This window comes from Podarcis gaigeae, assembly GCF_964106915.1.
Source record: "Podarcis gaigeae genome assembly, chromosome: 12".
Taxonomy (NCBI): Eukaryota; Metazoa; Chordata; class Lepidosauria; order Squamata; family Lacertidae; genus Podarcis; species Podarcis gaigeae.
In genome coordinates, this window is record NC_139688.1 from 24,361,719 (window position 1) to 24,389,109 (window position 27,391).

At 42.5% G+C, this 27,391-nt stretch overlaps 1 protein-coding gene across 11 annotated transcripts; it reads left to right on the forward strand.

The window, feature by feature from the left end:
* The first annotated feature begins 34 nt into the window (after positions 1-34).
* Positions 35-27,391, forward strand: NSUN6 (NOP2/Sun RNA methyltransferase 6). Of its 11 annotated transcripts, XR_014556592.1 has the most exons (15): positions 167-881; positions 1,028-1,487; positions 2,435-2,712; positions 6,409-6,516; positions 7,835-7,990; positions 8,838-8,917; positions 9,597-9,709; positions 10,413-10,566; positions 11,517-11,598; positions 16,464-16,583; positions 20,164-20,308; positions 20,932-21,080; positions 23,944-24,069; positions 25,910-26,178; positions 26,723-27,391. XR_014556592.1 is itself a non-coding variant. In XM_083705033.1 (14 exons), the coding sequence occupies exons 6-14, from the start codon at positions 9,344-9,346 to the stop codon at positions 26,927-26,929; spliced, it is 1,116 nt and encodes a 371-aa protein (XP_083561159.1). In that variant the 5' UTR covers positions 35-881; positions 1,028-1,487; positions 6,409-6,516; positions 7,835-7,990; positions 8,838-8,917; positions 9,291-9,343; the 3' UTR covers positions 26,930-27,391. The 11 variants fall into 11 exon arrangements, 10 of the variants coding, with proteins under 10 accessions (XP_083561159.1, XP_083561161.1, XP_083561163.1 ...); XM_083705033.1 differs by lacking the exons at positions 2,435-2,712; positions 25,910-26,178 and adding an exon at positions 9,291-9,366 and having other exon boundaries at positions 35-881; positions 9,600-9,709; XM_083705037.1 differs by lacking the exon at positions 25,910-26,178 and having other exon boundaries at positions 173-881; positions 9,600-9,709.

Here is a 27,391-nt window from a genome sequence, read left to right on the forward strand (position 1 = left end):
GAGAGCCCTTCCCCAAGCCTTCCTTCCGCAAGGCGCGCTGACGTCACCGCGTCCGCAGGAACGACGCACGTTCCACGACTGCTGCTGACGAAAGGCCGAAACTGGGATTAGGGTGGCAGTTTCCCTCTCACGCACACCCTCCCTTGTTTTGTTTTTTCTGCTCAGAGCAGGGAATGGGCGTGACTTAGTCATGATCAGTGATTTCAACTGCTCCGGCTTAAAAAACGGTGAAAGCTGATACGCCCGCCCGGACATTACGTGCATTTCCTGTTTTCTTTCGGGCGGCGCCATATGAGGGGCGCGAGAGCCAGGCCTTTTCTGTTGGCATTGGTTCAACCAGGCGCCGGAAGTGACTAGTATCGTTGCGGTCTTTCGCCGCTTCCCTTTGGACGAGGAAGGGGCAGGGCGGGGCCGCGGGAGTGACGTCACCCTCCGCTCCGGACGTGAGGGAGGTGCTCTTTTCCCACGCCCGTGGTGAATAGTTTCCATCTTTCAGAAGGTTCCTGACAGGGACAGCCGGGTTTTTCCACACGGAGTTAGATTTTTATATATGGAATGATACAAATATCGCGCAGCCGTGACTTAAAGTCGATTTTCACTAATGACTTCCGATGCAGATTAGAGTAGTATCACCATAGAAATGCGAAGATACTCGCATGGAGAATAGTGGTGGTCAAAGGCTATTTTCAATTTTATTTTTTTAAAAAGTTCGGATTGTAAACTACTGAGTCTCCACGAGGGCTCAGTTGTGCAAGTAAACTCCCCTGCCCACGCCACGCCCAACTCAGCACTTTGAAGTCAGCATGTTTGATTATGTAGAAAAAGTGTAGGTAGCCATGTCGAAAGATCCTGAAGCCACAGTAGTAATAAGGTTTAATAAGGTGTGTATCTGAAGAAGTGTGCATGCACACGAAAGCTCATACCAAGAACTAACTTAGTTGGTCTTTAAGGTGCTACTGGAAGGAATTTTTTTTGTTTTGACTATGGCAGACCAACACGGCTACCTATCTGTAACAAGGTTTAATAGAGTCTGCTAGGTCCTAATAATTGGCATCCTGTGGAGGAAAACATTTGAGCTTTTATAGTGTAACTTGCTTCTAAGTACACATGTAGACATTAATCAATCTGCAATTAGAGAATTATGGGATAACCAGCCTCATATAACTAACATGGTTAAGTTTAATTAATGCATGAAGGGGTTAATGCCACAGAGTAAGCTGCCCTGCCAAGTTTAGCTAGGTCACTCCCTCTCACCTTGGGTGGGGGTTAATCAATGCCTTTGTTTGCCTTCTGTCTACCAGAGAAACTTAGTGTGTGAAGAGGCTAAGGTAGTTGCTACATCTTAGCTGCATGGCTCTTACAAACCATTGTTGTGTTCCTGTACCAATAATTTAGGAAAATTCACCACTGTAACTGAGGCAAGTTGTACTGCCTGTGTTTTCTGACTGATGTATGGAAATCACATGAACCTGACCTTTGGAGAGTTTGTAAGTAAACCATTCCTAAATGTGTAGATTTTTCTATGCTGAGGGAAAAGGGAAACGTTGGAAGGAACTCACAAGGGCATATTTTAAATGGGTTTATTTCAATGCTTTACTTTGCTGCATGCTTTGTGATTTTAAATCTCAACAAAGAACACTTGGCCTCAAACTTGGATCTTAGCATTCAGGAAGTATCTTTTTAACCTATTTTTCCTTGCCAACCATTTAAGAATGACCCCAGAAAGCTTATAGTAGAAGGGAAATGTGATTATTTCTCTATTAATAGAATCAGGATGATTACAGAGGCATCAACAAGTGTAATAACGATATGGATTATCAATATTGTTGACAGCACAAGTTTATGCATGTTTATTTGCAAGTAAATCCCACTGTGTTCAGTGGGTTTTACTCCCAAGTAAATGTGCATGGGATTGTGGCATAGGGCCATTACCCTGGGATTCATCTTCTCTGGTGATCACTCGTAGCTGCGTTAGATTGTCTTCCATGAACACGGTCTTAACACTCACCCTGTAAGTGATTGTGGAGGCCAATTCTGAATCCACATGTACTTCCACAGTGGGGACATAGGTTTCTCGGGAGTTGATCACGGTGACGGTTTGCCAAACATGCCTTCCTCTTAACATGTTTCTTTCATCCTGAGTTTGAGCATCTTCAAAGCTCATGACACATTTGGTAAAGGCTGTTCTCCAATTGGAGCGCTCGCAGGCCGGTGATTCCCAATTGTCGGTGTTTATAAAACATTTTTAAAGATTTGCCTTGAGAGAGTCTTTAAACCTCTTTTGTGGACCACCAGCATTACGCTTTCAATTTTTAAGTTCAGAATAGAGTAGTTGCTTTGGAAAATGATAATCAGGCATCCAAACATGACCAGTCCCACAAAGTTGATGTTGCAGAATCATTGCTTTGACACTGGTGATCTTTGCTTCTTCCAGAACACTGGCATTAGTTCGACTGTCTTCCGAAGCGATACGTAACATTTTTCGAAGACACTGTTGATGGAATCTTTTGAGGCGTTTGAGATGGCATTTATACGTGGTTCATGTTTCACAAGCATACAGTAAGGTGTAGCACAGTGGCTTTGTAAACAAGCATTTTGCTTTTCCTGTGAATGTGCCAGTCCTGAAACACACTGCAGAAAGCTGCACTTGCAGAGCTCAGGCGAGGCTGGATTTCGGCATCATTCGGCCCTTGTGGAAAGATAACTGCCCAGGTAGGAGAAGTGATTGACTCTTTCCAACATTACACAATTGAGTTGGATTTGTGGCGCTGCAGAGGGTTTTTTTTGTGCTTGTTGGTGCAGTACTTTGGTTTTCTGGATGTTGAGCGATAGGCCAAACCTTTCGTAAGCTTCTGCGAAGATATTTAGGATGGCTTGGAGGTCATCCTATCAGTGTGCACACACGTTGTCCTTAGCATATTGAATCTCTTATGTTAGAAGTTATGGTAGCTTTACTCTTTGCTTTCAGCCTACTCCAGAGCTTTCCATTGGTTAGATTTGATTTCTACTCCAGTGGAGAGTTTCCTTTCAACAAAGTGTAGGATCATGGTGATGAAAATAAGACTTGGGGCAATAACACAACCCTGTTTAACGCCTGATCCCACTGAATGAATCACTTTGAGAGCCATCGTTATTTGCGATTGTTGCTGTCATTTCATCAAGGAGGAGCTGAAGGATGTTCACAATTTAGCTGGGCAGCTGATTTTCAAGAGGGCAGTCCACAGGGCATTGCGATTTACCGTGTCAAAGGCCTTTGTCATGTTAATAAATGCCATATACAGAAAAATAAAGTGAGATGAGTGCCGCAACCCCAGAATTGGTCACGACTGGACGTATTGGTCAGGGGTCCCTTTACCTTTTTACCTTTAGTAGCTATTATGAACTTCTTGGTTATTTTGGTTTTTGAATGTTTTGCTGTTTGCTGTAAAATATTTTGAATCCATGTACAGTGGTGCCTCGCAAGACGAAATTAATTCGTTCCGCAAGTCTTTTCGTCTTGCGAGTTTTTCGTCTTGCGAAGCACGGTTTCTCATAGGAATGCATTGAAAATCAATCAATGCGTTCCTATGGAAACCGCCTTCAGACCAGGTCCGGGGACAGTCTGTCCCCTGACCTCTTCTGAAGGCTGGCGGGGGGCGAAAGTCTTTGCTTCCACCGTGCCTGCCTTCCCGGGACAGCGGAGACTTCTCCGCTGTCCTGGGCGATCTTAAAATGCTGGCGGGCGGCAGCGCTGCCGCCCGCCAGCATTTTAAAATCGCCCCGGGACAGCGGAGGACTGTCCCAGGGCGATTTTAAAGCCCCCGGGAAGGCAGGCGGGGGGGAGCAAAGACTTTCGCCCCCCGCCGGTCTTCAGAAGACCTCTTCTGAAGGCCGGCAGGGGGCGAAAGTCTTTGCTCCCCCCCCCCCGCCTGCCTTCAAAAGCCGTCCGGGAGAGCGGATAATCGCAGCGCGTTCCTCCGCTCTCCCGGAAAGGCAGGCAGGGGGGAGCAAAGACTTTCGCCCCCCGCCGGCCTTCAGAAGAGGTCCAGGACCTCTTCTGAAGGCTGGTGGAGGCTTTTGCCCCCCCCCGTCTGCCTTCAAAAGCCGTCTGGGATAGCGGGAAGCGCTTCCCTGCTATCCCGGACCGCTTTTAAATTGCTGGCGGTGGGGAGCAAAGCCTTTTGGCCCCCGCCGGCCTTCCTGGACCTCTTCTGAAGGCCGGAGGGGGGGGAAGGCTTTGCTCCCCACCGCCAGCATTTAAAAGAGGTCACCGGAGATTTCCCTATGGGCTTTCTTCTAGCGAAGCGACGCAAAAACCAAAAAACCCTTTCGTCTTGCGAGGCATTCATCTTGCGGGGCACCACTGTATATTCATTAGGTCTGGAGAGAAGGCAGAAATATGCTGCAACTATGTTGATAATACATGCTCAGCCCAGGTGGAGTGAGTGGAGCTGGAAAACACACTATCAACCCCCTCCCCCATAAAAATGGCACAGATCCACATTTCCTGTGAAATCTGTAGCCCTCCAGATGTTGACTATAACTCTTCTAAGCTTTGACCCTTGACTAAAATGGTTCTTGATGATACAAGTCGACTACAACCTCTCAGGAGCCACCGGCAGGCTTTCCACCCCACCTAACAATGCAGCTTCCTGGATAGGTCACTGGCAGGGGGCACACAGCCCTCCTGTGACAAAGGCTCAAGTACCATCCTGGGAGGAAATGATAAGCAGTGGGGAGGGGGGGCCGCAGCACGTGTTGCAGCACATTTCTGCATTCAATAGGGCTCTGAGCATATGCAGAGTGCATGCCCCTGGCAGCAAAATAACCACTGGTCTCCCTAATAGAGATCTTCACATGAGCATTCCAAACCGGACATGAATTCTAATCCGCTGCTATTTTGTGCCTCGAGGGGCGTCTCTGTGTGGTCGGCTTGTTGGCCGGTCTTCGATGCGATTCGTACACCCGCAAATTGTGATCTGGGGTGGGAAGTTGAAATGAAAAGCACCCCTCTTTTGCAGGCGCTGAAGGTTTTATTTTTTTGCGGGGGGGGGGAAGACTCCCAACCCCGCAATAGTTACAAGTCTTTGGCTACTGCCTCCCTCGTTCCCCTCCCCACCTGGTAACCACGTCCTCCCCCGTGGGCGCCCACGTTCTGGAGCGAAAGCTCCATTACCCTGAACGGAGCTTACTCCCGAGGAACTCGAAAGAACTGCAGTTTCGTGCTCTGGGGAGGGGGGCCCTCCCCAAGTAGAAGGAGGGAGGGAGGCGGGGCTGGGCTAGGACGGGGCGGCATTTCCTACCGCCTCCCCGGATGAGGGCAGGAGGGAGGCCGAAGGCAGGGACTGGGCGCGGCATTGCTCGGGCGCTGGGGTAGGCAAAGGGGCGCGGGAGGACGACAGAAATGAGGGCCCCCGGCGTGGCGGCCCCCGGTGCCTCAGCCCCAGCCCGGGGAGAAGAGGGGAAGCCACTTCCCGCTCTCGGCGCCCGGCAGCAGATGGCGCCCCATCCGAGGCAGCCGCGACGGAGGCGGGCGCTGCTTTTCGGCTCCTGAGGGGAAAAGGGAGCCCTCTGCAAATGGCCTCCCTCGAGGACACACGTACACCCCTTTTAAAACGGGTGGAAAGAGGTGTGAGGCGAAGTAGACACGGGACCTTATTTAACATGTACTCCAAAGCCCCCCCCCCTTCCCCGTTTCAAATCGGATTATAATGTCGCCACGCCTGTTTTGCACCGACTAGAGGCGAATTAGGGGCTCAAATTTGCGTGAAGCAAATCTAGCAGCGGTATTTCCCAGTAAAGTGCAGGGTGCCTAGGCGTTTTGGGTAATGTCATGTGAAAAACAGGTGGAAAATCCAGCACTTTAAATACAGCGAGAGCGCTACAGTAAATGGAAGCGTGGACATAGCCGAAGAAGTTCGCGATTAGTAACTGCCCACTCCTGGACGACACTGCCCCCCCCCCCGAGTATTTCCATGCCAATCCAAGAGAGAAAAAGATGGATGCAATGATAAGATTATTGGCAGGCCATTTTAAAAAATGGGCTTGGAATCTTGGCCTTGTTGCTCATGCTTCCTTCATACTAACTGTTGTACAGGACCGTTTAGCTTATTTAGTGCCACTCATTCTCATAGAACATTAAATTATTGCTTCAATAATCATTACATTACATAATTTATGATACAACCAGCTGCAACGTATAGCAGACAAAATGCAGCTTATTACTGCTATAAACCATCATTCACTTTGGGAATGGCACTGTTTGGCTGAATATTAAAGCTGGTGAAGTGACGAGGTCAACTTACATCATGCCTTAAATTTGTTTCATATTCTATGACAATGTAGGAGAAAAAGATTATAAAAGAAGCTTTTTAATCTGAATTTGTTTGGTTTTGAATTGTTCATGTGAAAATGATTCTCTTTCTCCAGATGTGTTAAAAAAAATAGGAGACAGTAAAGACTATGTCTGTTTTCCCCAAAATCTCATTGAGGGCAAAGGTTGAAGAGTACCTGAGGGCTACGTTTAAAAATGATGAGGTAAATACCGTAAAGCAAGTCCAAGGAAGGAGATGTTTGGAAGAGGTACACAAGTGTGTGTGTGTGTGTGTGTGATGGCTGCTGTCAGGAATACTTTTAGTTCCAGCTAAGGTAGCTGCTCAGATGAGATCTGTCATTTATTTATTTATTTTAAATTTAATGAGGCACACTTTCTCTCTTATTTTGGTATGTCCGAGTTAAAAGATTTGGGGTGGATTCCTGACCCCCGCCACTGTTTGATGGAGCTTAACAGAGCCACTGATGGAGCCCTGTTGCACATGCCAGCTAGAATGCAATGTGGGTGGAGGCAGCAGGTGAATTAGTGTGATGACAGTTGGGCTGGTTTGGGATCCAGTGGATCCTAGGTCAGCTCAGGCCCTCCCTGGAATTCCCCATTTGAGGACTGTCCACTGGCAGAGATTCTGTTGGTGACACTTACATTTTCCTTCACATTTGGTGGACAGAAGAGAGAGAGCTCCATGCCACTCCGCAGGGCTGACAGTGGCCACTGACAGGGCTGAGTGGAGGTATACTTCTGCCAAATCCACCCTCCCAGTCCAGCACAAAGGGAAGTTTGGTCAATCTCTTTGGCAAAAAAATATATTCACAATAAATGCTTTTAAAAATTATTCATCCCATCCACAGAAGATCGTGGTGGGTAACAATCTTAACAAAATAGATTTTTTGAACAAAACAGAAGATAATCATGCTTGCTTATTCCCATTAAATTGGATTTACTTTTATCTTAGTACGCATGTTTAGGATTGTCATCTTACCCTAATGCAGCCTGTAAGAGGTATCATGCTTAATTTTTGTTACGCAGTACGTGAACAAGTCAAGTGTCCTCCTAGGCTTGCATACCCTTTCCTCTTCCAACGTGACAGAGGGGAGGAGTTTCAAGGCTTTTGCTTCTGCTTTTGGTTAACCACAGATTGTCATGTCATCCATACATACCAACAAATTGTGATTAACACTAATTCTGGTTGGTTCTAAGCAAGCAGACTTCAAAGCATGGTTTCTGAAGCTTGCTTAGTTAAACCAACTGTATTTAACGTTAACCACAGTAACCATAGTTAAAAGTGGAAATTTCTGAACTTCTACCACTTTGAGAAGGTAAGGGGGGCAGAGTGTATACACCTGGGAAGAGGCTAGACTTGCATCTATCTAAACCATAGTTTAGTGTGATTCTATCCAAACCTGATATACTGTGGCTTAACTGGCTTGTGCCTTGAGTTTGAATCAACAAATCTGTACTCCTGGGATTATAGTATAAGCCACTATATTTGTTGATCTAATGTATTTTCCTCTCTTTTTAAAGCTCCTAACTGCTTTGGGTGCAGTGGAAGCAGAACGGAAATATGAATCTCTGTTAAATAATTTATCCCATCCACCAGCTTTCACAACTGTTCGAGTGAACACCCACCTGGCATCTGTGGAAGATGTAAGAGGTCTGCTTTCTGAAGAGATCCACAAGGTCTGTGTAGTGTCTCCTTACCACTAGTCTTGCCATCAGTTAATTCACTAAAAGTGGTGCAACTTAGATTCACATTAGTAGATCTGTGTAGCAGGACATTATGAAATGCTGTAATATTTTTTCCTGCCTAGGAAGATCCAAGTGCCCCCTGTCCTCCTGCAAATAAGTAGCTTGATTGTTTGGAATTTAGAGGCAGCTTATGCATGGCAAAAACAGGGTCACATTAGTATGGAGCCCATGCTAAAGCTTTTCTTGCCATGCCAGCTTTTAATGAGCAGGGAGCTTTTCATGCAGGGAAGCAGGAAATTAAGGGGGGAAATGCAAACATGATTTCCTTCACGTTCAGTCTGCAGGTTTTTCCTTTTCTCTGTGTTTGATTTGGATCTGTGCCAGTTTCTAAGTGCACCCATGAACGAAGATGCAAGGCAGCACACTTTTTCTGTAGTCACTAATAATAATAGAAATGGATGGGTTGGTCATACCTGTATAAGGAAGAGTAACTAAAAACAACAACTCTGTATTTGGCCGTCAGTTTTGAATTCTGAAGTAAACTCCATCACTGCTGTAACTATCTTGATTCATTAGCACTATGGCTATATTAGAGAGTCCATAATGTATTGTGACCTTAAACATTTCTGTCTAATGGAAATATTGGTGTAATGTTTTCTTTAAAAAAACTGCTTTCAATTGTTTAACTTGCCCTGAAACAACATGATGGATGGTAAGAAACCTAGTAAGTAAATAATGACAAATAAATAATGTCAATGAATAAAATGGCTATAAAACACTCAGATCATTTTCATTAACCAAAACTAAGAAATATACTTTTTTCTTCTTCCATATGTAGCAGTACACAAGTCTTACTGTTCCGGTTCTTCGGCATCCAAAACTTCCTGACATCTTACTTATTCCTGTTATTGGGCCCAGGTCTGTGTATTTTAGAATTTTAATGTTAATGGAGTTTATCTGTATTTCATCTTCTGATGGCTCATAGACTGATTTGGAGCATGAAAACATATGTGCTAGAGCAAATATTTAGAACTGGCATATTGGTCATTGTAAAATAGATAATGTTTTGCAGCAGAAGCCTAACCATGGGCTCATCCACTTTTACCTTTTGCCCCTCTTTCTCTAGGCACAGGTCCATGCTTTAAAACTCCTACATCCAAGCACTGCCGCTTTCCCCAGGAAAACCCACTCCATAACACTGAATCAGAACAAGCAGTGATTTGGGTTCTCCATGTATTGCCGTTTGCTCTGATTCAGCGGGTTGGGTTTTTGTTTTGTTTTTTTGTTATAGTGCTTGGACACGGAGCTTTGAAGCATGGACCTGTGCCGCAAAAGGAAGTCTTGATGAGCCTCATGTCTGCTCGGAGGTAAATCACATCAAATTCATTGGTGTGTCTTCCTGAAAAGTGGAGTTAGGATTTCAGCCTTCCTTGCAATGCAATCCAGCTTGGCCAACTAACTCTACAGCTGCAGCAGGTACTGCAGCTCGCCAAAAAGGTGGATAGCAGTGGTATTAGAAAGGCAGCAGAGAACAGCAGATGTGAATTATAATTGTGCCGATTGGTTTTTCTTAACTCTCTCCTTCCCCTGCCCCCAGCAGAAAGGAGGTACAAAAGTTGACAAATGAAGTTATTGTTGGTGCACAGTGTGGGAATGCGGTGCTTCGAGGAGCACACGTCTATGCTCCAGGAATCATATCTGCTTCAAAATGTATGTAGTAACACCCCCCTTCACGCTTCCTTATCTTGTAAGACTGATGGAAAATAATACTTTGTAGTTGATAGCACCTACCCTTTTTAAGTGTTAATATCTCTTCAAATATCCAATACTAGACTGTTTAGAACTGTAGTTTGTGAATGTAAGATTGAATGCAAGTTGCAGCCATTGTCTTACTTCCCTACCATCCTTTGTTCTGAAATTCTGTTAAAAGGATTCTGTAAAAGAGTAGGTTCTACTACTAAATTGGCAGATTTGCACTATAAGAGAGTCACGTTCCAGTTGAGGAAGTTTATAAGTTATGTAATCAGTATTTAAAGAATTTGTTAAGAAATGCATTTCCTAACAAACTTGATTATCCTGTCCTATGGTTTTGGTAAGAAGGGACAAAATCAGGAAACCAGACATTTACCACTGCATCTATTTCATTCCCTGCCTCAGACTCTGTGGTCCCTAAGCTTTAGTAACTTGAGTATTAACTATTCTTCCTTGTAGATTAGATGCTTTAAAAAGTTACAGAAGAAGTTGCCAAGTATGCATGCGGAATAGCCATTACTAAAGTTGTTCCAGAGCTACTCTTGACCTGAACAGATTCTTGTAAATAGTCGGGGCTCAAGTATGTGGCCTACTTGAAGTCCCTAGTGAGTTCTTGTGCCAAATAAATATTATTTGAAATGTTCTCCCTTTCTTTCCTTAGTCATGAAAGCTGGAGATACTGTTTCAGTATACTCTGATATCGAAGGGAAGTGTAAAAGAGGGGCCATAGAATTTCTCGGAAGCAAAGTTTTCATCGGAAATGGGATTTCTGAACTGAGCCGAAATGAAATCTTTAATTCTACTGGCCCACTGAAGTAAGTCAGAAATTGTAATAAAGTTTGAGAATAATATGTATGTGTTATACTTCCTGGATGTCCCATGATCATATTATAAAGTACCATAGAATGGGTAAAAAGATTGAGGCCTGTGCACTCCACACTGGAAACTGCATGGGGTTGAGTATCATCTCCCAGCCATCACCTAGGGCAGTGGTTCTGAAAGTTTTTTTCTCTGGGCCACACTTTCAGAATAAAAATTTGCTCACGCCACTGAATTTTTTTATTGATAAGAAATACATTGGGAATCAAGAAGAAACAAGTCCTAGTAGTGCTCAGTTTCTAACAGAACACAGCTACTGCTCAGTTGGTAGAGCATGAGACACTTAATCTCAGAGTCATGGATTCAAGCCCCACCTTGGGCAGAAAGCTTCCTGCATTGCAGGGGGTTGGGCTGGTGACCTTTGTGGTCCCTTCCAACTCTGCAATTCTCTTTAACATCCACATGAAGCCGCTGAGTGGTGTCATCTTCCAAATTTGTGTCTTTGTAAGTCAGGGTGGATAACTGCAATAATTTGAGACCACCTTTACATTTTTTGAAATCAGATGACAACTAGTCCACATACAAGAGAGGCAACTAAACATTAAACCAAGATTACAGAGAGAGAAAGTTAGAAGTTTATGCTGAGTTTATAGTACAGTAGTACCTCGGGTTACAGATGGTTATGCATTTTTGGGTTGCGCACTGCACCGAACCCGGAAATACCAGAACGGGTTACTTCCGGGTTTCAGCGCTCACGTATATCTTGCAAATTTTTAATTTTCCCTTCTTAGTTGTGTTTATGAAAGTCAGATCAGAATCTGTTTAATTACTGGCCAATATTATGTTGAAGTGTTGGATCTTTTATTAAAAGATTATTAGTATAATACAGTTTTAGAAATTCAGATCAGGATTTTTTTCCCTTACCTTTGTGCATTGTGCCTTTCAGAGGGATGGGAATAAAAATGACAGAACCAATTTACCTTAGTCCTTCATTTGACAAAATGTTATCGAGTTATCTGTTTCTGCAGGTAAGTCATATTAAAAATAACACTAGCTTTCTGAATTCTGAGGTCACAATCCTTTCTATTGCATTCTAAGCCACTTTGAACACAGTTGGACTTCACATCTAAGCAAATAAGTTATTTGGGGGGAAATTCAATTAAAATAGCTCTGTAAGTATTTTAAATCTGACATGCTAGGCGTGGACTGTTTTCACTGTGCTGTGAAATGAAATGTTCGCTAATTCTGTTTTTTTTATTGCCTTTGGCAAGATATCAATAAATGATATGGGCAGCTTCATCTATAGTTCAGTTTAGACGTAATAGGGTGATAGTGGACTTCAATGGGTCTGAACAAGAGGTGATCCAAAACTTCTTTTGAGAAGTGCGTTGGCTTTGAAATGGCTTAGAGAGAACAAAAGTTTTTAAAAAATCGTACTTCCCTCACATTTTATGCCACTAACGCATGCTCATATGATCCAGGTGGTGGTGATTGTGCTGTCAGCCAATGGGTCCTAATAGCATTGTGTTGACAGTCCCAGCTCCTGCTAGGTGAAGTTTTCTTCCATGCTTCCTCTCAGCAAATACCAAAGGGGGGGGGTCAGGAAGCATTGGTTCCTGCTCCCACCCTTTCTGTTTTAGCCTCACTTCTGCATCTGCTAGGGAAGAATTTGAATTTGCATTGAAGAAAAATGGTGCCTGTCCGCAGTGTGGAGCATGATTGATGCCTCTGGTAAGTTGTCCCCCACCTCCCATTTCACAGGTTGTGAACAAAGTGACAAAGTTTGGAGGGCATTTCATTTCAACATAAGCCTTGAATCCAGTCCCTGAGCTGACACACAACTCTGCAGATCTATGTTGTTTCATCTTGTTGATCTAAAGTGGTCAGTGCATCCAAAGCAGAAGTCTTTATTTATATATTGTTTCCAATATTGAAAGCTCTGCAATAAGAAACCTTGGTTTGATTTTGTTACATTTCCCAAGAAATGCCTGTGTGTGTGTGTGTGTGTGTGTGTGTGTGTGTAGGTGCCGTCGATTGAATTTGCATTTTGTTTTGTTTGAAGACAAATGTAACCTGTCATGAAATAAGAAATTACCTTCTGTTTTATCTATCATTGCACTTTGTGGCTGCAGATTTCCACCATCCACATTTCCAGTGTTATTTCAACTATAGAACATAAACCAGTGTTTCACTCCTCCTCCAAAACATTTGTTGACTTTTCTCCCGTATTGGAAGCAAAAGCATGTTAGCTTGCTCTGCTGTAGCTTTGCACTACTTCTTAACTAGAAGATTTAAGGGACACATGTATGCTCATCACTTGTAGCATTCGGTGAGAAGCTGAATGTATATGAATAAGTGATCACAGATGAAAATCTCAGACAGAGTTTTATACCTCCTGGTCAAATCATACACAATACACATAATTTGGCTGAAAGTGTGGTCAAATCATCTCGTACCGGCCCCCTGTGTATCCTATTTTCCATGCTTCACCAATTGATTTATAATGCAAGAACACTTCAGCATATACATGTAAGCTCATGTAGCTGAGAAACAGATACTGCCTGATTACTGAGAGTGTGGAAAAAATATATTGATGAACACTGTGTTGTTAATGTTGTGTACCATTAAGCCAATATTATTGATTAATGTTTTCACCATGTATGTTATTAGGTAATATGTGTTTTTGCCCGTAGGCACCAGCAGTTTCTTCTGTATATATGTTTTAATGGAGAATTAATGCAATTATTTGTGTTTATATATGTGACTTAGCTATGTATATATAACAGTCAGTCTTTAAATATGTAATATATAATCTATTGGCTGTGCAATCCTGTGCATTTCTACTTGGAAGTATAACTTGCTTGGGCTTACTCCCAGGTAAACACGTATTGTCTTGATGTTTTTGAAGGGATGACACAAGTAGGTTGTCTGTGTAAAAAAGCGATTTGCAGTAAAGTGAAGTGCATTTAAAAAATACATGGTCCGAATCTGTAGGACAATTTGGAACACAAATGTAAATGCACAATTAATGTAAAATTAGACACGTTTTGTTATCTTATACATTTGGTGACTTGGTGACTTACTTTGCCCTTGTCCCAGAGGAAGTGCTTTACTGCAGCTTGTACCAGGGTTGAAGCCCCATTTTGTGTGTCCTCACTTCTATGCCATGGGAAGTGAAACCTTCAAGCATCTTGTCACATGCTTGGGGACTGGGCTGCTGGAAGTGTAGAGTCTTACATTGCAGTTCAGCTGCGCACTGTGCTGCTCCTATGGACTCTTTAGATCCAGGCATTCATAGGCACTGAGCACTGTCATTGGTTGGTAGCTGCATACATGGATCTCTCTCCTGTTCAAGGGCTCTAAATAAACCTTGCCCTTTGCACATGTTCAGTAGGGTGGGCAGAAGTATATCCCATTAAGCAGAAACCTTTTAAGTTCTGTTTTTGACATTTATCTAGGAGATAAAATGAAGTAGTGAGACATAATACATACTTTTAAATAAATCTTAACATAGTGCAAGTTTACAAGTTTGCTAGAGTTTTCCCCAAACACAAGAATCAAAACACTTTGTTTTGGAATTGAAGATTTTAAAATACGTTCCACAAGCCTCCCTGGATCATTCCACACCAAATCACCTGGTGCCATGTGCTCTCACGTCTCAGATTTTGTTCAAAAAATTTTCATGTGTAGATAACTATGAGATAACCTCAAATTAATTTAAATTAAATCAAAACAGCATCATTGGCCATATAACATGTATGGGAAACAAAATAGCTTTGCAGAAGTGTTTTACACAATAAAATGAACACTGTTCCAAGACATATTTTGTTTTTATTAAATAATAAAACTTAATTCTTAAAATATGTTATAACCACAAATACACCCTTCTTATTTTTAAAACATAGCAAGTTTATGGCTAGCCCATTCTACAAAAAAAGTATGATTTCATGTGTTAGTTGTGGTTTACTTGCTATGGCTTATCGAACCTACCAAGGTAGGTTCAGTGTCCCTTTTCTGTGGCACTTAATACCATTTTGATACCTTTGATTGCATTAGCCTAAATCATGCGAAAATCGAAATTTTTCTCCTGCGCCCAATTTTGGACCATAAAATCTTTAAAAATTAATTTGAGGTTATCTTGTAAGTATGTACACATAAAAGATTTTGAACAAAATCCGAGATGTAAGAGCACAGTTGAGTATTAAAATCAGGTGATTTAGCGAGGAATGACCCCCCTAGTATGTGTTTAGGATTGCTGCCTCAATCAGTTTGGTTGATTATAATGTATTGGCTTCTAAGAAATACCATTTTCTGTCAAAATACCGTATTTTTCCCTCTATAACACGCAGATTTTTTTCTCCTAAAAAGGAAGGGGAAATGTCTGTGCGTGTTATAGAGCGAATGTGTGGTCCCTGGAGCCGAAAAATAAGCAAAAATCAAATCGCGGTGCTTCACGGAGAAGGGAAAGCTGAAAAGAGGAAGCGGCTGCTTTCCTGCATTCTGCCTCAGGGTCTTACTGCCCAACCTCCTCTGTTTCGTTGCTGTGTTTGCTGAAACGGAACAAAGAGCAGGGAAAGCCCCTCCCCTCCAGGCAAGCAGAGGGGAATTCCTCCAGGCAAGCAGAGGGGAGAGAGAGGGGGGAAGGGAGAGAGAGAGGGGGGAGGGGGGGAGAGAGAGGGGGGGAGGGAGGGGGAGAGAGAGAGAGAGAGAGAGAGAGAGATAGCTGGCTTGGGTGGGGGGGAAACTTTTGCCTTTCTTTCCTCCCTCCCGTTAAATCCCTGTCCTGCATTCTTAGCCAGCTGCTTCTCTGCACACCCCTCTCATGTCCCTTATTTGTTTTTCCTTCGCTCCCCACTTAAAATGTGGTTACAAAGCATAGATCCACATGGATCCTCAGGATCTTTGCATTGGGTCACCCCAAATTCACCATCAGATCACATAGCATGTCCATGGCTACAGCCTGCCCCCCCCAAAATCACGCACCCACTGTTGCCTGGGGCTGCAATGGTGCAAAAACATGGTTACAAAGCATGGATCCACAGGGATTCTCAGGATCTTTGCATTGGGTCACCCCAAATTCAACATCAGATCACATAGCATGTCCATGGCTACAGCCTGCACCAAAAAAATCACGCACCCACTGTTGCCTGGGGCTGCAATGGTGCAAAAATGTGGTTACAAAGCATGGATCCACAGGGATTCTCAGGATCTTTGCATTGGGTCACCCCAAATTCACCATCAGATCACATAGCATGTCCATGGCTACAGCCTGCACCAAAAAAATCACGCATCCACTGTTGCCTGGGGCTGCAATGGTGCAAAAACGTGGTTACAAAGCATGGATCCACAGGGATTCTCATGATCTTTGTATTGGGTCACCCCAAATTCACCCTCAAATCACATAGCATGTCCATGGCTACAGCCTGCACTAAAAAAATCACGCACCCACTGTTGCCTGGGGCTGCAGTGGTGCAAAAACGTGGTTACAAAGCATGGATCCACAGGAATTCTCAGGATTTTTGCATTGGGTCACCCCAAATTCACCATCAGATCACATGTCTGTGGCCACAGCATGAAGCCCAAAAATGATACATCTACTGTTTCATTCAGAATGTTTTTTCCCTTGTTTTCCTCCTCTAAAAACGATGTGCGTGTTATGGTCAGGTGCGTGTTATAGAGCGAAAAATACGGTACGTATTCCTTTCTCATGTTTATAGTTGCTACAATCAATCATGCTGTGAATGTTTTGAACACTTCTTACAGAATTAGAACACACACACACACAATTTTGCCTTTTAGTGGAGGAAACAAACAATAGAATTAGTTTTAAGTAAGATATTCCTGTGTTGGTCATCATTGAAGCAAATCTAGTTTTTTTCTCTTCCATTACTAGAATTTGCCCTCTTCAGTTGTGAGTTATGTTTTAAATCCTCAGCCAGGACAGAGAATTTTGGACATGTGTGCTGCTCCCGGGGGGAAAACAACCCATCTTGCAACATTAATGTGTGATGAGGTAAGTGAAGTCACTGAGCATTTTCTGTCTCAGTGAGGAAAGTTTGACCTGTGCTTCATTAGCATAGCTTGTTTCACTCGTTTGCTGAGATCCACAGATAACTCAAAGTAGCACACCATTAATATTTGAACATGCTGCTGATTTACTGGCTGATTTTTGCAGCATAGCAGAATTGCTGAACCAAAGATAAATCTTTCTGGCTTACCTATCACAACATATTTCGAACAAATAGATTTCCTTTCGGTGAACATGTGCTAGATTGAAAAAAAAAAATAAGTAGAAAAGTCTTGCAAGAACTAATACAAATTAATTTGGGCTATTTTTAGTGCAGAAGCTTGGTTTTTAAAATTCATTTAAACTTCAGTACTTTTCATTGTGTAAAAACAAAGTGATTCAAATGAGAGTACTGAGTAACAAAACTGTCAACATGACACTTTGGCCCACCATTTTCAATAAGATCAAATAATGAGTTAATCATGAGTGCTTTAGGATCTGATATATTCTGTGACTTTTGAGTTATTAAATTGCATGGAGTAGTTTAACATCTTGTGCATTTTGGAAATTGGCAGGAGCTAATCTAAAGGGACAATTTCTGCTTGTAAAGAGAAGGAAGGGACTTTAGATCTCTTAGAGGCACCCGTCTTTCCTAACCTGGGGAGCACAGAACCTCTTCCCTTCATTCTCTTTCAATTTCCCCCATCTCCAGTCATCTCTCTTTGCTTCTGACAGTTGGGCCACCCCTTTTCACACTTTCTCATTGGTATTCAGGATTTATTTGTTTCATTTTAAGGAAATGTATACGCTGCTCTTTAGCCATACACTCTCAGGGCATCTGAGAGGACTGAGGAACTTCTCAGAAGACTATATTGTTTCTCTGAGCAGAATTGACCTATCTAGCCTTATTGACAAAGGTCATCCCCTCTATCTGGAAATTACACACATCCCTAGAGACTAAGGAGGAGGTGGGGCTCCTATAGTTGCATCATTTACTGCATAATGCTGGGCGAGCATTCTCTTCAATATCCAGGATTTACACTTTTCCACAAACTAGAGCATACTTTGACAGCACAGCTGGAGTTGGCCCATGCTGAGGAGACCCCTGTATTCCTTTTTTTGTGCCGAGGGAACCTGGGGTAGCATCTTACTTTATCAGTCAGCAGCTCTTTTTGTGTGCCCAATCAAAGTGAAATGCCCCGATATGTCAGAGAGTCTTTTGCCCAGACATAGGGAAGGTATCCCAATGGTCCACAGCTCCATTTCCATTTTACATCTGCAGATGTGGCAGTGGATGTACAAGACCAGGTATGTCCAACTTCCAAGAGACTGCAGTCTACTCCCACTATAAAAAAAACTGGAAGTGATCTCCCCATTGGATTGACCAGAGGCTTCATCAAAGTTGTTGAGCTTTTTGGGGGGAGAATTGACCAGAGTTGTTGAGGTTTTGGGGGCAAGGATGAGCCAAAGTTGTTGAGGTTTTTTCTTGGTGGGCGGATCAGGATCCCACAGATGATCATGATCAACCAAGGAAACCCAGAGATCAGCCGGTACATCACAATCAGCCGGTTGGACATTCCTGTACTAGACTGATGTCTCGCCTTTGTGGTGGATTGGATGACAGCCATCAAATTGCAGCTTAATCCAGACAAGACTAAGCTGCTGTCAGTGGGTGGTTCCTTGAACCATGTGGGTGGGGCGTGGCCTGTTATGGGTGGGGTTACGCATCTTCTAAGATTGCTACATCCTGGCACACTCACTATGGGCCTGCTCATCAAACCATGAAATAAAATAGATGTGCTAGCTTGAGGTGCAAGGCAACAGGGTTCAAGGAGAGGAGCTGTCCCCTAGTGCAGAAGTCAAAAAGCTTGCTTTCTGTCTTTTTACCATCTGAACTTTGGCTTCTTATGGGGTCCCAAAGAAGCCTTCTTGACATAGTTGTATCACGCTCACTGAAGTGTTCAGCTTTTCAGTATTCAATAAATTAAGAATCTGAGCAGGAAATATGGAAGTCCATATTGCATTTTTGCAGAATTTTGCATGGCTGCATGTTAAATTAGTGTATTTTTGCATGCCATTCAGCTCTAGTAGTCTACTAAAATGCTTACATTTTGGCTGGAGGAAACATAGGGCAAAGAGTACTAAGTACAAAGAAAATTTATGAGACATTTTATCTTGCAAGAAACAGTTTGAGAAAGTTTTAGTATGTATGAAACAAAAAATACCCCTTTGAGAAATTTGGAATAAGGTAGTATGCATTTAGATGAATCATATTTCAACTGAAAAGAGATTGTATATAAAATGTCAAGTAGGTTGGGAAGTTCAAGTGGGCTGTAGCATGATGTGCTTCCAGTTGTGACCTGTGCATTCTTTAGCAGGAAAACTTTGTTACGGCCAGCCATGTGTTCTGTACAGAAGAGCCATGCAATTTGTGATATGTGACAGCTTTCTTGACATAATCATATTTTGCTTACTGAACTGTTCAGTTTTTCATTATGGAGAAATTGCTGGCATGAGGTACAGCCTGGAAGTTTTAAAGAAACAACCATTTTCGTACTGGAAAGTGTTTATGTGTGGTGGTGTTTGTTTCCATCAATTTGATTTAGTTTTAATGGACACGTTTGCTAAGTCAGCGTGTCCCATAAACATTTTAGTTAGCAGTTTGTACTATTTAAAAGATACCTTAAGAGGCTGTTATAAAAAACAAAACAAAAGCAACAACTGCAAGATTTAAGCAATTGGAAGAGGCTGGAGCTGACTACATTATACAATGTTCTCCTGGAATATGCCATTCCCGTACAAAGAAGTCTTTATGTGTAATGTGCAGGTTGAATGGTAACTGCTTAGTCAAGCAGAGCAGTGGTTAAAGAAAGAATGAGAAACCTGTGGCCCTCTAGATGTTGCTGGACTACACCATCTCCCATGCCAGTGGGGGCTGATAGGAGTTGGCAGGGCAACAGCTGACTGCTTCAGTTGGTGGAATTGGCATTACTGCAGGTGCCACATAATACCCATTGGGCTTTTGTAAGAACCCTTTGGAACTCCCTGCCTATTGATATCAAGCAGGTACTTTCACTGTACAGTGGTACCTCAGGTTAAGTACTTAATTCATTCTGGAGGTCCGTTTTTAACCTGAAACTGTTCTTAACCTGAAGCACCACTTTAGCTAATGGGGCCTCCTGCTGCCGCCGCATCACTGGATCACGATTTCTGTTCTCAACCTGAAGCAAAGTTCTTAACCTGAGGTACTATTTCTTGGTTAGCGGAGTCTGTAACCTGAAGCGTATGTAACCCAAGGTACCACTGTACTCTTTTCAGTGCCTGCTAAAAACATTCCTCTTTAGACAAGCCCACTCAGAAAGTTGAGGTGATTTTAATCTGTTTTATAGTATTTTAACTTTTGTATATTTCAAAGTATAGTCGTGAAGTTTTTCCTCAGTTTACTGTTTTAACTTTTTGTAAACTTTGAGGGTTTTTCATTTTCCTTTTTTCTTTTTTTTCTTTTTACAATTGAGTGGTATATAGGAGTTTATGAAACAATTAAGTTATAAATTCCTACCCTTTTGATTTCCAACATGTTTTTCAGGGAGAAGTAATTGCCCTGGACAAGATTGCAGAAAAAGTGAAAAAGATAAAGCAAAATGCTGCGTTACTGAAGTTGAATTGCATTAAAGCATTTTGTTATGATGGTACTAAGGCACTTGCCATTGGCAAAGGAGAGGATGGGCAAGGTAATATTATTTTTCATTTCAGTGTTCTTGTTGTAGCTGTGTTTTCTGAGGAGGATCAGGATTTTTATGGTAATCCTTAAGACCCTGTTGTGACTAGGACTACTATTGCTTTACTGTAATTTGGATGTTGGTTAATATTGACTTGCCATTTTATCCAGATCTTTTAAACCTCAAAAACGCTATATAATTTATAAATGGCTGGTAATTTGGGGCATCTTTCATAAGTGCAAGTGAGGTAGCAGTTGGCAGGTCAGGTTTCTTTTTGGTGGTTCTCAGCACACAAATTCAGTCTTCACTCAACATCAGCACTACAAATTTGAGGAAACTGTCATGTGCAGCAACAGAATGTGACTCAGATCTTTCAGTCAGAAAGTAGGAGGGAAAGGACATTTTGCTTTCTATATCCAAACATAATGGTGATTTATCAGCAGTTATAAAGACTTTGAAACCAAGGCCAGTATGACTGTATTTGCAGCTTATACCAATTTAGCTGTGTTAAGCTGACGTCAAGCTCATGCTATTTAAATAAATTCTTTTGGGACATTTTCCCAAACAATAGCAAAGTTAAGTATGCAACATAAATTGGCTATAGTTTTTTTAACTGATCATGTTCCTCTTTGCAGAAGGACCTCCATTTTTACCAGAATCATTTGACAGAATACTTCTCGATGCTCCCTGTAGTGGCATGGGGCAGAGACCAAATATGGTGTATTCCTGGTCTTTAAAGGAAGTGACTTCTTACCAGCCCTTGCAGCGCAAGCTCTTCAGAGTGGTATGTATTTTGCCTTAAAAACTACCAAAGAATAAGTAACCTGACCCTTGGGTCATCACATCAAAGACATTCTTGCTTTTAAGCAGTGCTTCATTGAGAATACTTACTGGCTCCTCATTAGGGCTGGAGATATCTGGTTTCAACATCACAATATATCACTAGCTAAATATGATGATATCTCAATATATCATGATATATATCTGCAGCGGTGGAGGGCCTTGCTGGGCCTCCCCGCAGTGGCAGAGGGTGCGCCGTGTTTCCTCACAGCAGCCGAGGGCCTTGAGGAGGCTCCCTGCAGTGGTAGAGGGACTTAAAATCTAAGGAAGAAGTAGATTTAATAAAAATATTAAATAAACTTCCATATAATATATATAATAACTTCCACATAATATATTTAATATATTTTCAACTAATTTAAGAGTTCAAGTGATTTACTAGTCAAGTTGCATCTGCTTCCCCACTCAGAGGTTTGAGCGGAATCTATGCATGCATAAGCCCCACTGAGTTCAACTAAACTTACTTCTACTTTCCTCTGAGTAAGCTTAATTGAATTCAGTAGGGCTTGCCTGTGATTAGACCCGCAGTTGCTTGCACTGCTCATTGAAAAACACCGTCCCCATCATTCTCACACAGTATCCAACCTTCCATTTCAGCATAAGGAAGCCAGCTAAATCTTCTCTTCTCCATCCCCCTTCCACAGAAGGCCTCCCACTAAAAGCCCTCATCCCACAATCTCTCCCTTTTTTAATATGGAGGAAAGCTCTTTAGGGGGAACCACCAACACAAACACCACCAGAAAATAAAACAAAAATTTCCTCTCTTTTTTTCACCAGTGGGGGGCAAGGGAAGAAAGAAGTGTTTTCCCGTTCTTTGTTTACTTTGGGGCTGGATCTTTGGTTGTCTAGCCCTGGGGGGTTTCTCCTGGATTGTTTGGAGGCTCTGCGTAATTAGCTGAGCTCTAAGTGAAGCTTTATGGTTAGGAGGAGGCAGGGAGAGAGCAAACAAAGCAAGAGACAAGGTGCCTGTAAAGTATGTGTTCTTCTGAGCTACCTCCTGGGATGCTGTCGAGTCTCCACCTTTTATTCACAGGTATATTGCCTTGTTGAGACATTTTCCAAGACGTTATTTCAATGCAGGTATCCAACAATGTTGTACAGCCCTACTCCTCATTCCAAGCACCTCAAAAGCTTCCTCTGCTTTGTCTTTATATACTGGATTAAAAGAAAAGCTTTCATCCATTGCATAATCTTAGTCTGCAATCCTGGCTTCCCTTCATCAAGTTTCTCCAAGGAACTCCAGCTTACTAGCCAGCCCAAGCCCCTTCCAAGTACTTGAAACCCATTCTGTGGATTTTGTACTTTTAAATGGCAGCTTCTTAATGTATCTTTTAAATTCAATCCAGTTCCTTGGAGGTGGGGAATGGGAGTGATTCATAGTTCTGTAGGGTTCTACAATAAATTATTGGGGTTGCCTGCATATCTGCGAGGAAAAGGAATTGACCCGTTAGCTTACAGCCTTGTCTTATTAGTACAAGGGAGGCAAGGGAGGTGCACGCGGTTACACTGTAGAAGTTGGCACTTGGTCATCCTTTCTTGAGCACACCCAGTTCATGGCACTTGCAAAAGTTCAGCTGGTTGGAGTTGCACTGAGCTCCATTGTTCTCGAACCAATAGCAACATTGGAATAGATGTGTAACAAGGCTAAATCAAGCTCCCTATCTAAAACACATTGTTGTTATCCTGGCGGCAGAGCCTATGGTGATGTGGAGGCAAACCATACAGAAAGGCCAATCAATTCTAAAGCTGGAAGACAATATCTTTTGAACATAAATAGATCTAGTTAAATTTAGCACAGGCATTCACCTTTGTTGGTAAAGATTCAGTTGATAAGAGATGTCTTTTCTAACCCTTTCCCTTTTAAAATAAAAAGGGTAGTACATAATTTCTTCAGTATAGTCAGAGATGTTTGAGAATTCCTAGGGCATAGTTTACTTATCTGTTTGGCTTGCTAGTCTGCCCCATCTGTAGGGCTTGGGCATGATATTACTTAAATGTGCAAGGATAGTCCCCCACCCTCAAACATCAAACAGAATGACACCATTGATAAAATTTCAAATCCACTGAAAGTGTAACCCTGGCTACCGAAATCCATCTCAGATGCTAAGCTCTTGTATTGACAGAAATAAGGAGGGTTCATTTCTGTCAAATTGACAAAGTTAGCGAATCTAGTGGGAAGATGGCTTTGTGCCCTATTTGCCTTGTCCCAAGACATCTTTAATATCACTGCTGTGCTCAGATGGAGGTTGGGAACATCAACAATCATGATTTATTCAGCTGTGTTCCCTTGTGTATTGGAATCTGCTGAGCCAAAAAGAAGGGAAGTTTCAGTCGCGTCCTAGAACCCTTCAAATGTTTGCTTAAACAAGGCCAGCTTTTGTATATGCATTCCACTTTTCCTAAAGGAGAGGCAACTTTGGAAGTGTTTGTTTACCTTCTGATAATATCTGCTAAAATATATTGTGTCTTTGCGGGACTGAAAACATCAAAGGTGTAAGATCTTAATTGTTAGATTTTTATCAACCATGTGTACTGGCCACATAGATTGACCCTTGTTTGTTAACTTGCCACTCTAGGCTAGTTGCCTATAATATTTGTCTGCAGGATACAGGGGAGCCAGTGCAGCGGAAGACAGTACACACTGGTACACACACAAGGCTCACAACACAAAGGCAGCTTGAAACAACATCATGAGAAGTTGTCCTTGATCCTTTCAAAATGAATATGGGCTGTGTAATTCTGCATTCTATAAGTAAGTTTGCTTGAGAAATGCTGGTATCCTAAAAATGAGAGTATTGTTTCCTTAGGCAGTGCAGCTGCTGAAGCCAGGGGGCATCCTGGTATACAGTACTTGCACAATTACGCTTTCTGAAAATGAGGAGCAAGTTGCCTGGGCATTGGAGACCTTCCCATGCCTTCAGCTTCAGTCACAGGTAAGGACATGTTGTTGTTATTATTGTTGTTGTTGTTGTTTTTAAAAAATTGCATCTTTCTCACTAGGATATGACGTTACATGCTTGCTGACAGTTAAAAACAACAACCCCGTCTTTTACTTGCTGCCAGTCTGAGCTCTGCTCAGCTTCCTATGCTCACTCTGCTGTGGCTACTTCGGCAGCACATAGACTGAAATTGGAATGATACAGAGAAGATTAGCATGGCCCCTGCAAAAGGATGACACAGAAATTAACGAAGCATTCCATATTCTGAAACACCTCAATGCGCCCAAATACACACACTCCACCCAGAACATGCACAGCATCCTCAGCGGGTGGGGGGAGCCCCAAAGCTTTGGCATTCTTGTGCTCAGGATAGCTCAGTCGGTAGAGAACACACAACTCAGGGTTGTGGATTTGAGCATCACATTGGGCAAAAGATTCCTGCATTGCAGGAGGTTGGACTCGTCCCTTCCAACTGTGCAGTTCTATGATTATTTTATACTTTTAGGTTTCCCCACCCTCCCTGACATGCACACAAAACCAGCCATTGCTTCCCAAAGCTTCCAGTTCATCAGACAGGGAAGCTGAGACTTGATTGGAGACCTCTCCCCAAACCTTAGCCTTCCATGCCTTCTTAAGAATGGTCATTGCCTGTCCCCATTTCTGTCCCTGTGCTCATGCTAAAAGTGATTTCTAAGATCCCGCCAACAGTTAAGAGGTCTTTCCCCAGTGAGGTAGCTTCCCTGATCGTAGTGCAAGCTGCACCTCAAGTGCTTACACCTGCTGGTACAGAATCATCAAGTCCTATGAGCTGGCAGAGGTTGCCAAGAAGGCCAGAGCCCGCAGCACAATGTGGCCTGCTCAACATTTTTCTGTCTCTGAGCATTTGTTTCCCCCTTACAAAGGGCACAGGGAGGAGCAGATGGACACAGAATACGCCTGCATTGACTTATCTGAGTCTGGGCACTCTGCTGATCCTGCAGGGAGAGAGGGCTGGGGAAACATCTGTGTGGATGAGCTTCTATGACTCTGTTGCCCTTCCCTGTGCAGGGTTCAGCAGGCTGTGCCAGTGCTTTATGAGTTGGCAGCTGTTTGGGAATCATTAACTAATGTAAATGTTAGTATCTAATACGTTTGTAATACATGCCTACCAAAACACTGCATCAGATATGACACAAAACTCTGAAAAGTTGTGTATTCAGAAGACATCAGATAATTGTGTGACTTTGAGTTTAATTAGTTGCACTTCGCTTCTCCCAGACCTTCACTAACAGTGGCTAAAGGGATTAGGTTTTAATCTTGCAGGATTAAATGGCTGAGACAGCCTCTAATTTGATAGTGGGTTTTGTGTATTTTTTGTAATCATGCTTGTCTTATTCCATGTCTACAGAAAATGCTGATGCACTGTTATGGTTGTTTGTTACATTTGAAATTCCAGTGCATAATGTATTAAAGTGATTCAATGCCATACTTAGATGCAAAGACTAGAAGAAGCACTTGATGAACTGAACTGTTTTGTATGAGGCTTTCTTTGGTTAAACCTTTAACAGCATTAAGTGTCTTACTACATTTCTCTGAGGAAGGAGACATGTAAAAGAAGCACACATAAATCAGGGTTTCCATTTACGAGGTTCCTAAATCTGTTATATATATGATCTGCCTGATTATGCAAAAATCTGCTATTTTTGTGTGTATCTCATTGGCACCATGTGCTGGAGCCAGAAAAAGACTCTCATAGGCTGCCCCCCCCCCTCATTCATTTTATGTATTTTACAAAGAAGCATCCTTCCTTGAACACAAAGCTAAAGAGGGAGCTGTCTCTCTCTTTATTACCCAGGGACTTGGACTCCTCCCAGCAATAAACTGTGGCAGGGAAAGATCACAGGCCTTTTGGTCTGTTGGAGCTTGATGCTAGAGCCCTGAGGTCCTGCTGCTGACCATTCTCAAGGATCTTCCATCCTTCCTGGCCACCCTGCAAGGTTTTTGGGGTGTACAAGTATATGCAACAGTGACTCTTAAGTGAAGCTCCACCCACTGTTACAGTGCAATCCTATACAGATCTATTCAGAAGTGAGCCCCACTGAATTCAGTGAGACTTATTCCCACGTAAGTATGCATAGGATTGCAGCTTGAGTCTCAACACGTTCTTGTCAGTAGTATCAGGATTTACTTGCCCTCAGGTCCTGGGAAAGCCCACCCCTGTTGGGTAGCAAAATAGTGTGATTATCTCAATATTTTCAGTACTGTAACACCTGCGCATCCATGTTCAGCCTTCCATCACTGATTTGCTGCTGACACAACAGGGCAACTCAAGCATAAATTAGATTGCATATGATGTTCAATTTTTAAAAAAGTGGTGTTTCGTTAGTGTAAATTTCATCAGTCTTAACTGATAATGAGCAAATTATTTTCGGTGTTATTCTGCTGCCTCCTTAGTCTGAGCCTTTCTACAAATATATTTCCTTCCAGAGGAATGTAGCAAGGCAAACTCCAGGACAGTTTAGATTGCAGTAAAAGTACTCCAAGGATGTGCCTACGGTGGTAGATTTAGAGGCACTGACCCTTGTGAATACTGGCTTTCATTTTTGGGTAAATAAATAATGAACTGCAGAGCAATTAAGCCCATTTGTTTTATTTTCCTCTCTAAAAGGAGCCCCATATTGGAGGAGAAGGCATGATGGGAGCTGGGCTGTCACCTGAGCAGTTGAAAAAGCTGCAGAGGTTTGATCCATCTGAAGCAGTTTTGCAGGGAATGGATTTTAATTCACTGCAAGAATTCAGATACGAAGATTTGATAAGCATGGCAAATAAGGACTGCATAGGATTTTTTATTGCAAAATTTATAAAAGTACCGTGAAAATCATGGCTTTAGAAGTCAACATAAAAAGCACCCCTTCTGTTAACATTTGGAGCATTCTGAACTCTACCTTCATGCTGCTGCAATGTTGCCAAGCCAACGGACTGACGACACAGTTGCCATAGCAGCAGCAAAATCTGCCAGCTGTTTCCTTTGGGAGAGATCCACAGGTTGGAGAAACAAGTCTGAGGGAAGGGGCAGCTTCAATTTGTAAAGCTCCATTTGGTTTTATATTAGCAGTAGGTCACTGATTCTAGAAACATGCTTGTTTTTCAGTTTGTCTAAAAGATTTTATTTTTTTAGAAAAAAAGCTGCAATTATGTACAGTAGAAAATCTGCTTTCAAAGTATTTTATCAGTAATTAAATACACTGTCACATGTTGTAAAACCTTATCCGAACTCTCAAATTGCTGTTTTTGAAAAACAATTTTATATTATTAAATGGCATTTCTTACAAAACAA